Genomic DNA, 11,341 nt, shown 5'->3' with positions numbered 1-11,341 from the left:
AGGGGTTGGTCTATCAGAATATCCTACACCTAGCCATACATCAGAAATCCCTGCACATCTTTCAAAATTTCAGATTCTCTTTCCTAACCTTTGAGTTCTTGACTCAGTAGATGTATTAATCCCTATACTTTCGGTCACAGATGACAGAAACTCTCAAAACTAGCTTAAGCAAAGCAAGAGAATTTGTTGACCCAGGAGACAGAGGAGTTCGGAGATAGAATTTGCCTCAGGAACTTAGCAGATATGGTCAGAACTCTCTCTGATTTTCATTTTCCTTCATTGCAGATAAGTTTCTTCTAGTTGGCAGGAAATAGGGCTACTATTGTGTGGAGAGTGGGTTGCATTTTTTTTTTGATTAGGCAGCCAGTGGAAAGGGACACTTTAATCTTTCATCCAGTGAGTCTAATAGCACTGGGAATGACTGATTAGCCCAATTTGGATCATGTACCTATCTTGGGGCCATGCATTATGGAATTGCTAGTCCTAGGAGAACCATGTAGAGTGGGGAAAGAAAAGTTCTCTGAAGAAACTCTGAAGAAAGCCATGCCTCGACAGACAAAAACAATAGTTATTGGGCTTCCCTGGTGGCGCAGTGGTTGAGAATCTGCCTGCTAATGCAGGGGACACGGGTTCAAGCCCTGGTCTGGGAGGATCCCACATGCCGCGGAGCAACTAGGCCCGTGAGCCACAACTACTGAGCTTGCGCGTCTGAAGCCTGTGCTCCGCAACAAGAGAGGCCGTGATAGTGAGAGGCCCGCGCACCGCGATGAAGAGTGGCCCCACTTGCCACAACTAGAGAAAGCCCTGGCACAGAAACGAAGACCAAACACAGCAAAAATAAATAAATAAGTTAATAAACTCCTACCCCCAACATCTTCTAAAAAAATAAATAAATAAAATAAAATAAAAATAAATAAATAAAAATAAAAATGATCATTAAAAAAAAAAAAAACAATAGTTATTTACTACTGCAGGTCTAAGGTAGGGTCTAGAAATCTGTATTTTAAAAAACCTCTTAAGTGATTTTGCCAGGGCTTGGGATGCCTTGGGTTAGATGACACAAGGTTCTTTCTAGCTCTGACTTTTTTTTTTTTTTTTTTTTGGTCCACATTACACAGAAGTTGGGTTGTGGAGAGCAAAAGAAAAAAGACTGCCAAGGGGATAATTGAAAAGAAAAAGAAGCAATGAAGAAGTAAGGAGTTAAGTGGAGCCACAGCATCGTGCAGCAGGTAAGCTGGTAGGAGGGCATGCCCTTGCTAACTCTCTGTTCTGCTGACAGTTGGGCTCTTCTTGGCCGAAATTCAGTCTCCTTTCAGGGCTGTTAGAGGGCTTGGGTGGACCTATTCAGAGAGCCTGGTAGGTTCTCTAAAGGGCTAACACATTCCAAGTCCTTTTGCAAGAATGCTCAGGTGCTGGCCGTAGGTGAGATGGAGGCAGAAGTGCTCTTGGAATCATTTTCCTGCCTCCTGGAATGCTCTGTCCCCTGACCACAGGCAAGCCCAGAGTAGATGTGCTGCTCCCAGTGGCTGGGCCTCTGAAGCTCTATTCACAGGAATCCAAGTTGCCGTCAGTGAAGCAACTAGGCAGCCTGTGACTGTGGGAACTGACCCTGCTTTGTCAAGTGAGATTCAGGAGTGAATTGGGTGGATGTCAGAAAGGATGGGCTGGCTGGTTTCTGAGGCAGGGTCTTTCTGGATAAGGGCAAGTGTCCTGGGAAAGCCCCCAGGTGTTCAGAGTTCACAGGAGGCTTTGCTGGTCCTTGAACTCTTTATCAGTTCATTAAAAGAATTGTGCTGTAGTGGAAGAGCTCACTGCAGTGGACATCAAAAGAGTCTGAGAGACCACTGTTCTTTAATAAACAGAATGAATGTGGGTAAAGACTGGAGGTGAGGGGAGAGGTCAGTCAGCACAAGACGTACTTTTCTGGTAGGAAAGAGTTGACATTCAGTGTTTATAGAGCATCTGCAATGTGCAGTAGGGTTAAATAGTTGACTAAAACCTGTTGTTACCCAAGGGGCTTATAGTCTAATACGGAAGATAGACTTATAAACAAACAAGCAAAAACCAGAGGGAGATGTTCAATGAGGCAGTATAATGGGGGAGGGGGGGTGGGGGAAGAAGGTCAGAGCACCGGCTGTGGTATCAGTGGGATTTGGTTCACAACCCATAGCTGTGTGACCTTGACTGAATTCCTTGACCTCTCATGCCTTGGCGCCCTTTCTGGGTAAATGGGGCTGAAAAGAGTCCCTGACTCTTAGGACTTTGTTGTGGGCCGTGAATGTGAGGACATACGTTAAATTTCTAGCACACTGATTGACATGTAACAAGGACGGATTAAATAAGATCTGTTATCATTGCTAAATCATTTGTATTCAGAGATCATGGGTGATGTGGAGAGGGTATTATAACAGGTTCATTAAGTCTTTAAATAAATATGTGTTTGGGCATTTACCCCATTGCCAAAATCATCCTGTGAAAACAGACACGAATTCCTGTTCTCATGATGTTTAGTCTGAGGGAGTAGGTGGATGTTAAACAAATAATGCTGTGGTAAAGCTATCATTGCACACGATGAAGAATGCTGTAGAAGAAAAAGAACAGGGTGCTATGAGAGAATGTAATGGTGGTGTTTCCTGAAGATGGGCTAGGGACAAGGGCAGGGAAAGGCCTCTCTGGGAAAGTGACATCTAAAGTGAAGGTGGAAAGATAATTTTGAGCTAATGAGGCAGAGAGAGGAAGAGTATTCCGGATAGAAAGAACAGCCTGTACCCAGGCCCAAGGTAGCGTGCAGCTCGGCATGTTCCTGGATGTGAAAGAAGGCTCAGTGGTGGGGGTGAGGGAAGGGAAACTGGTCAGAGATGAGCTGGGGACGTGAGCAAGGGTGTGCTGGTGATTTGGCTGCTCAGTCAACTTCCCAGGGATTTCTCTGCCTTGCTCTGTGCCCTCCTGACCTCTGTGGAGTACATCATCTGCATTCTCATGGCTTCTGGTTTCCAGTTGGGTTCAATGTTGTGAGGGTGGATCAGAAAACAGGGGGAGAGATATTTCTTTCTCCTTCCTTCCTGCTTTAGCAACAGGGTTCTGGCCCTCTGTGGCCACTGCTGGTGTCAGGTGGCCTCCCTTCCATGGCTCCAGCTAAGTTTCCTTCCCTTTTCTCTTCAGGCTTTGTGTGGCAATGTTTTCACCCTGAAGCTAACACCTGGGTGCTTCCCCAAATGATGTGAGTTTCCTCACCCTGCCTGCACGGCTGTAAATTGTCCCACTGCGGTGTTCTGTTCAGCTAAACTCTGAGTGTGCCAGCGTCTGCTACTGGGAACCTGACTGATAAAAGTAGTTACACTATGGAGGGACTTGTATGGCAAGTTAAGAACATGGCTGGGCTTCCCTGGTGGCGCAGTGGTTGAGAGTCCGCCTGCCGATGCAGAGGACACGGGTTCGTGCCCCGATCCGGGAGGATCCCACGTGCCGTGGAATGGCTGGGCCCGTGAACCATGGCCGCTGAGCCTGCGCGTCCAGAGCCTGTGCTCCGCAATGGGAGAGGCCACAACAGTGAGAGGCCCGCGTTCCGCAAAAAAAAACAAAAACAGAACGTGGCCTTTTAGATTTCTATCTGCAGTGCAAAAGAAGCTACAAATATGCTTTAGTCACTTCCTTGTCACTTTATCTTCTTCCTGCTACCGCCCCGTTTCTCTGCTCCCTTTAATAGAAGGCTGTCTTCTTCACAAACAGGCTCCTCGTCATTACTTCTGAAGCCGCAGTTGATCACTTCTTCCTTCTCAAAAACTCCCTCTCTCTCAGCTTTCATGACCCCACAGTCTTTTAGGTCTACATGTTGACTCCTTCAGAAACCCTTTGTTCCTCTCCCTGGCTTGTAGACGTTGAGGGGCTGCCTAGGGCTTCTTTCCTTCTCCACTGCCATCGTCAACCATAATCATTTCTCATCTGAACTACTGCAAATGCTTGCTAATTTATTCTTCCAAGATCTTTTTGAATCATAAATCAGACCATGTTACTACTTGCACAAAATACTTTATTGGCTTCCCATGGCACTTCGAATCCAAACTTGAACTGTCTGAGGTCCATCCCTGGTCTAAACAGCTGTATCCTGGAGGATATACTGAAACTGTGACCCTCTTATGGGTTAAGACTCAAGGCCGGTTCTGAGAAAAAGCGTGCTAAAATCTGTCATTGACAGTGTGGCAGTACCCCTTTTTTTAACACTTAAAAAATATGTTTATTCCAGCCAATCCTTCCTAGAATAGGTCTTCATGGTATTGACTGGATTTTTATAGCATCTTGGACTTTCAGTTTAAGTTTGGAAAGTTACCAAGGTTTGGTTCCCAATTTGTTTGTAAACCCTCCCTTGCAGTAGGGTTACTTCTGCTACTCTTGTTGATGTGTTGATTTGACTCGTTTCTTCTTTTTCATGCTAAGTATCTATTCTGGTGACAACTTGTTATTATAGAAAAGGAGTGTCATGAGTTTTGTTTGGTTTGCAATAAGTTTCCGACTATAGAAGCCGCTTTTCCTGTGTGTTAGCAGTTCTCTTGAATTATCATTTGAGTCTTAAGGCTTCTGGTGGGCGTTATCTAAACCTAGTTCCTGTTGGGCAGGTATAACATTAGAATTTCCCCATCTTTGATGATTCATCCTGAAAAGTAGTGGGTCACTGATCTGGCCTGGGAAGCCTAAGAACTGACAGATGCAAACACCTATTGGGAGGGGAAGGATGGAGAAAAAGATAGCAAGGATTATTATCTTTTTGAAGTACAGATTCATCCTCTTTCTTCAGAATCTTTTATTGGAAATGTTTTTTTTTTTTTTAATAACCAAAAGTAAAATATGTTCATACATCCTCATATATCTACCCTTTGACCCAACAATTCAAATCCTAGGTATTTATCCAAGAGAAATGGAAATCTATGTCAAAATACTTGTGCAACAGAGAACTATATTCAGTATCCTTTGATAAACCATAATGGAAAAGAATATAAAAAAGGAGGTATGGGGCTTCCCTGGTGGTGCAGTGGTTGAGAGTCCGCCTGCCGATGCAGGGGATGCGGGTTCGTGCCCCGGCCCGGGAGGATCCCACATGCCGTGAAGCGGCTGGGCCCGTGAGCCATGGCCGCTGGGCCTGTGCGTCCGGAGCCTGTGCTCCGCAATGGGAGAGGCCACAACAGTGAGAGGCCCACGTACCGCAAAAAAAAAAAAAAAAAAGGAGGTATGTATATGTATAACTGAATCACTGCTGTACAGCAGACATTAACACACTGTAAATCAACTATACTTCAGTTAAAAAAAAATTCTCATGCAAGAATGTTCACTGCAGCTTTGTTCACAGTAGCCCAAATCTGGAAACAACCCAAATGTCCATCAGCAGGATATGGACAAATTGTGATACACCATTTGAATGGAATACAACTTAGCAATGAAAAAGGAATGAACTACCAATGTATACAACAACCTGGATGAATCTCACAGGCACAACAGTGAACAAAAGAAGCCAGACACAAAAAATTATGAATCCATTTATATAAAATTCTAAAACAGTTAAAATTAATCTAAGGTGAAGTAAATCAGAACTGGTTGCCTGAGGTGGAAAGAAGGGTGGGGACAGCAGAATTAAAAATGAAATACACTCATTTCAATAAATGAAACAGTCCAAAAATATGTAAAGAAAAGTTGATCCTTTTCCATTTATTTTCACCCCTCTATGGTAATCCTGTTAAAAGCATATGTATTTTTCCACACTGTCTTCATGTTCCTATAAATATAAACAAATATATGTGCACATATGTAACTTTTGCTTTAGGATCATACTATACATGATGCTTGCTTTTTAAAATACCTGCTTAATAATATATTATGGATATCCCTCCAGTTCAATAAATATAGCTCTAATTCATTCTTTTTAATACTGGTGTGATTCCTTAATATGAATGTACCATAATTTATTGAACCATTTTCTTATTGATGGATAATCAGGTTGTTCCTACTTTTTATTTTTGCCACTGTGAACAATATTGCAATAAAATAGATCTTTGCACATCTATCTTTACATATGGTGTTTAGAGTAGATTCTCAAAAGTGGGACCAGGGAAAGATATGTTCTATGTTTTTTTATTTAAGGATGTTGCCAAATTGTATACCAAAGAGAGGATAGCAGTTCTTTCTCTCACCAAGCAACATATTGAAAAGCCCATTTTGTCACATCCTCACCAGCACTAGATGCTATTGCTCTTTAGAATTTTTGCCAATTGTATTGATAAAAATATGTTGCCTTAATTTCAAATTACTCCTAACTGTGGGAAAAAAATATGTTTTCATACCTTATGTAAAAGTCCCTTTTAACATCCCTCCCATTTTTTAGTCCTGGTTCTTCTTAGGCAGTATGGCTCACACCCTTCAAACTTGTATTTTCAGGTATATTGGGAGATGGGAGAGAAGCATGGCAGGGAAGGAGCCATTCCCATTCTTTTTGTTTGTCTTTCTTCTACTTCAAATATTCAGCCTAATGGGATGAATGAAATGAGTGATATACCCAGAGATATGAAAGCAGTTGCAAGCCTTAGCTCTGTGGCAGAGCTTAGCCACAGGGCAGAGACACCAGAAAAAGTGAGTTGAACCTGAAGTGTATTCCTCAGCTGAGTTTGTCACCAACCTTGCTTCCACTAGCACTGCATTTCCTTCAGCCTCTTTGCTGCAGATGTTAGCTGGCTTAAGCAGAGTTAGTTAGAAAGGCCTTCTCTGAACCCCCTGCCTGAAGTTGGTTCTGTCATTGCCTATCATGCAGCCTGCTTATTTTCATCCTGGCACCAACAAGAATCTGTGATTGTCTTATTTATTTATTTACTTGTTGTGTTGGGCAGTGTCTCAGAACTCAAAACAGAACATAAAACAGAACTCAAGAGGGTTTAATTGAAGAGAATTAAGCCAGTGGACCCTTCATGGAGCCAAGGTCAGGGTTAAGGGTATTAATAAGGATGTCGAGGCATCTGGGACTAAGCAGCAGTGAGGACCCATCACCATCAGTTTCAGTTCTCTATTGCTATGTACCAAGGTGCCTACAACTTAGTGACTTAAAAAAAGCAACCACCATTTATTTGCTCACGATTATTCAGTTTGAGCAGGGCTTGGTAGAAATGGCTCATCTCCGCTCTGTACTTGGTAGAGTCGGCTGGGGAAATTCAACTGGAGCTGAGTGAGGATCCAAGATGGGTACATTCATACATCTTGTGCCTCTGTGCTGGGGTAGCTGGACTGGTGAGTGGTGGGCTAGGCTTGTCTCTCTTTCCATGTGATCTCTCCCTGTTTAATAATTTAGCCTGAGCGCTTATTAGGTGGCTGGGTCCCGGGAAAGTCAAAGTGGAAGCTGCCGGGCCTCTTAAGGACTTGTCCCAGAACAGACAGAGCATCACATTTGCCATGTTCTTCTGGTCAAAGCAAGTCACAAGGCAAGTCCAGATTCAAGGGGAGGTGAACTAGATACTACTTTTTAAGGGGAGGATCAGCTTGAACATATAGGTTGAAATGAATCATTAATAGCTGTCTTTTCAGATAATCTGCTACACATGCTTCAGTATGAAAAGACAGAGGAAGAAGGTAGAATTTCCAGTGAGATCTGGTGCTACAGAGGAAGTCTATCCTACAGGAGATGTAGTAGTTGAAATTTACTGCCAGAACTGTGAGGCTGAGGCAGGGAGAAGAAATACCCTCATCCCTCTCTTCCTGCTGCCTCATTTCTTGCTAGTAAAAGGGAGCCTGGTCTACACAGTTCTCAGAGGTGAACCCTACCTCTCCAGAAGCAGGTCAGAAAAGGCCATTGAATAGGTTGGGGATGGGAGAGGCATTGAAGAGAAGCAGCATATTTTTTATTATCCATTTTTCATATTAGAATGTTTCATCAAGGGAAGGGAGCATTTATCCTGATCACAGCTGATTCCCTGGGTGTAGCAAGTGCCTGGCACTTTCCAGGTACTCAATAAAATGTGTTGAATGAATTGAGTTCAGTTATCTGAGAGTCATAAACTTGACGGTCCTTGTTTCTGATACTGCAGAGGCAACACCTGAAAGATGGCAAGATAGAGGTTAATGAGAAATGAAACCAGCTTGGTCCTAAGGCCATAGCTTCACTTTGGGGCTAGTCATCGTATAAAGCATGATGCAGATTTCCTAGAGACTGACATGGAGTGCTACAATTTCATGTAGAATACTTTGAGAGTCATAACAACCAATCTGACCTCCCTGGTGATTTTCTGAGCATTATTCTTTCCTCACTGGGTTCCCTGATGATGGGCTTAGGTGCCCTGAATTGATTTATCTGTTTTCCTTAATGTAGCACCTGTAAGAAGCTGGAATTTATTTTTTTAATTGAGATATAATTCACATATCATAATAGTCTTTTAAAGTGTGAATTCAGTGATTTTTAGCATATTCACATAGCACTAATTCCTGAACATTATCATTAAACCCATATTTGTTAGCAGTCACTTGCCATCTCTCTGTCTTCCCAGTCCCTGGCAACCACTAATATACTTTCTGTCTCTGTGGATTTGCCTACTTTGGACATTTTATATAAATGGAATCATGTAATATGTGACATTTTGTGTCTGGCTTCTTACACTAAGCATGATGTTTTCAAGGTTCATTCATTTGTGGCATATATCAGTGCTTCATTTCTCTTTCATGGCTGAATATTACTCTTTTGTATGAATATACCATATTTTGTATATCTGTGCATCAGTTGATGCATATTCATTCTGCTTTTCAGTTACTTTGAATAAATAGTGCTATGAACATTTGTGTACAAACTTTTGTGTGGACATATGTTAATTCTCTTGGGTATAAACCTAGGAGCAGAATTGCTGGGTCATGTGATACTTCTATGTTTCCTTTTTTTTTTTTTTTATGTTTACCTTTTTGAGAAACTGCCAGAGAGTTTTCCAAAGTGGCTGCACCACTGTACATTCCTACCAGCAATGTATGAGGGTTCCAGTTTCTTCACATTCTCTTTAGAGCTTGATAATGGCCATTCTAGTAGGTGTGAAGTGCTACCTCACTGCGGTTTTGATTTGTGTTTCCCTGGTGGCTAATGATGTTGAACATCTTTTTATGTGCTTATTTGCCATTTGTATATCTGTTTTGAAGAATTATGTATTCAAGTCCTTTGCCCATATTTTAATTGAATTTTTTGTCTTTGTTGTTAAGTTGTAAGACTTCTTTATATATTCTAGATACAAGTCCCTTATTAGATATATGATTTGCAAGTACTTTCTCTCATTTTTTTCCCTTAAAAATGGTTAATTTTATGTTAATTTCTTCTCAATAAAATAAATAAATAAATAAAGTTGTAAGGAAAAGATGTGGAGACATATCAACCAAAACAAAAACAAAAACAAAAAAGTCTAAAATTTCAAAAAAGGGGGGGAGGGGAGGTGCGAAGGGAGCAGGCTGATGTTAAGAATCCTTATCACATTCACAGCAAGCTGTTTGAGCCTAGTGAAGCCACACTTCTCTACTCTATGGTTATACCTGCCAACTGGAAAGGTTACTGCAAGGGTTCTAAATATCTCACAAAGACTGGAATTCTAGAATTGCCTGGTATTTCCCCTTCCTGGCCATTTCATCATAAATTGGGGTCACAAATTCAAGGGCCATATTTATGAACCCAAATTTAGGATACATACTCTGGTTAAGTACCAAAAGTACCAAGTATACTCCCAGGGACAATGGATTTTGCTCAAAAATCCAGGACATTTAGCTGTTAAAAACTACAGCTCTCTCAATGATTCTAACACTCAAGGGATTAAAAGAACTCATCCTCAGATATTTTACATATAGAAATAGTAAAAGCATAACTGAATTTCACTGCATTTTAAAAACACAGTTCAGGGGCTTCCCCGGTGGTGCAGTGGTTGAGAGTCTGCCTGCCGATGCAGGGGACACGGGTTCGTGCCCCGGTCCGGGAAGATCCCACATGCCGCGGAGCGGCTGGGCCCATGAGCCATGGCTGAACAGGCTGTGGCTTCAGTGATGCCTGTGGTCATTAGGATTAGAGGACTCCCGGTCCCCGGAGAGCCGGGCCCTTTTACGCCTGTGGGATTTATCTTGACTCCTACTTCTACTTCTGTGACTACGCCCCTCAGAGCGCCCACTGTGCCGGCTGCAATGTGCGTCTGAGCTTCGACCTCTGTCTCCATCTCTGTTCTTGTCTTCTCTCTCTTCCCTCCTGCTTGATGACTTGTGTTCGTGCTTGGGCTTCTCCTTCCTTGGCTCCCTCTCTCGGTCCTCTGTTCCACCACGGCAGGCTGTCCTAATCTCAGGGGAGCTGGGGTGGGGCTTCCACACCTCCCTGGACTCTGACTTCTGACCCCTCTCTGAGTTCTTGCCACTGTGCTTTTTAAAGCCAGGGTCATCCTTTTCCTTTATCATCTTGCTTCTGGGCGATGAAGAGGAGGCTGGCTGCTCTGCCTGTACCTCCTGGTCAGTCTTCTCTTTTTCTTTCTTTCTTTTCTTTTTTAACTTTCTGTCTTTTTTGTGTTTTCTGGTGGGTTTGCCATCTTCAGAGCCCTCAGATGAACTCAGTGAGGGAGTGTGAGCCCCGCAGCCCCTCTCCTGCAGCTCTTTGGTCACATCATCCATTTCTTCTGAGTCCTTAGGAGCCCGATAGTTAGACACATGATCCACTCGGACAGATTTTCCTTTGATCTTGATCCCATTAAAATTGTCAACAGCCAGAATTGTGCTCCTCTGGTCTTCATAGCAGAGGAAACAGAATCCTTTGGATTTCCCAGTCTTCTCGTCCCGTACCAAATTAATGTTAACAATTTCGCCATATTGTGAGAACACACAGATGATGTCCCCTTCAGTCAGCTCATAAGGAAGCCCTCCCAAGAAGATCCAGGCGCTGTCCTTGTACTCCGAGTGCCAAGACACCTTCTCCACTTCCCCCATCTGGACCTCACGCTCATTCAGCTCGTTGATCAGCTTAACTTTAGTTAAAGGGTTCATCTCTGCGGGTTCATGCTCAGAAGCTAGGAACCAACTTCACGCTCAGAACCTAGGAAGCGACTTCCGGGAGAAGCCGTAAGACGCATGCGCAGCCCCGGCGCCACGCGCCCATTCCTTTCTCTCATTTTGTACACTGTCTTTTTCACTTAAAAAAAAATATTTAGGGACTTCCCTGGTGACGCAGTGCTTAAGAATCTAACTGCCAGGGTTCCCTGGTGGCGCAGTGGTTCAGAGTCCGCCTGCCAATGCAGGGGATACGGGTTCGTGCCCCGGTCCGGGAAGATCCCACATGCCGCGGAGCGGCTGGGCGCGTGAGCCATGGCCACTGAGC

The 11,341-nt window shown here is 43.3% G+C and overlaps 1 protein-coding gene across 1 annotated transcript; it reads right to left on the bottom strand.

Annotated features, from left to right (window-relative positions):
- Window positions 1-10,026: 10,026 nt before the first annotated feature.
- LOC307051845 (RNA-binding motif protein, X-linked 2-like) lies at window positions 10,027-11,034 on the bottom strand (the record flags this gene model as incomplete). Its single annotated transcript, XM_079702423.1, has 1 exon — window positions 10,027-11,034. The coding sequence occupies exon 1, from the start codon at window positions 11,008-11,010 to the stop codon at window positions 10,027-10,029; it is 984 nt and encodes a 327-aa protein (XP_079558549.1). The 5' UTR covers window positions 11,011-11,034.
- Window positions 11,035-11,341: the final 307 nt, after the last annotated feature.

Source organism: Hyperoodon ampullatus (assembly GCF_949752795.1).
Source record: "Hyperoodon ampullatus genome assembly, chromosome: 4".
Classification (NCBI taxonomy): Eukaryota; Metazoa; Chordata; class Mammalia; order Artiodactyla; family Ziphiidae; genus Hyperoodon; species Hyperoodon ampullatus.
This window is presented reverse-complemented; position numbering and strand designations above follow the sequence as displayed.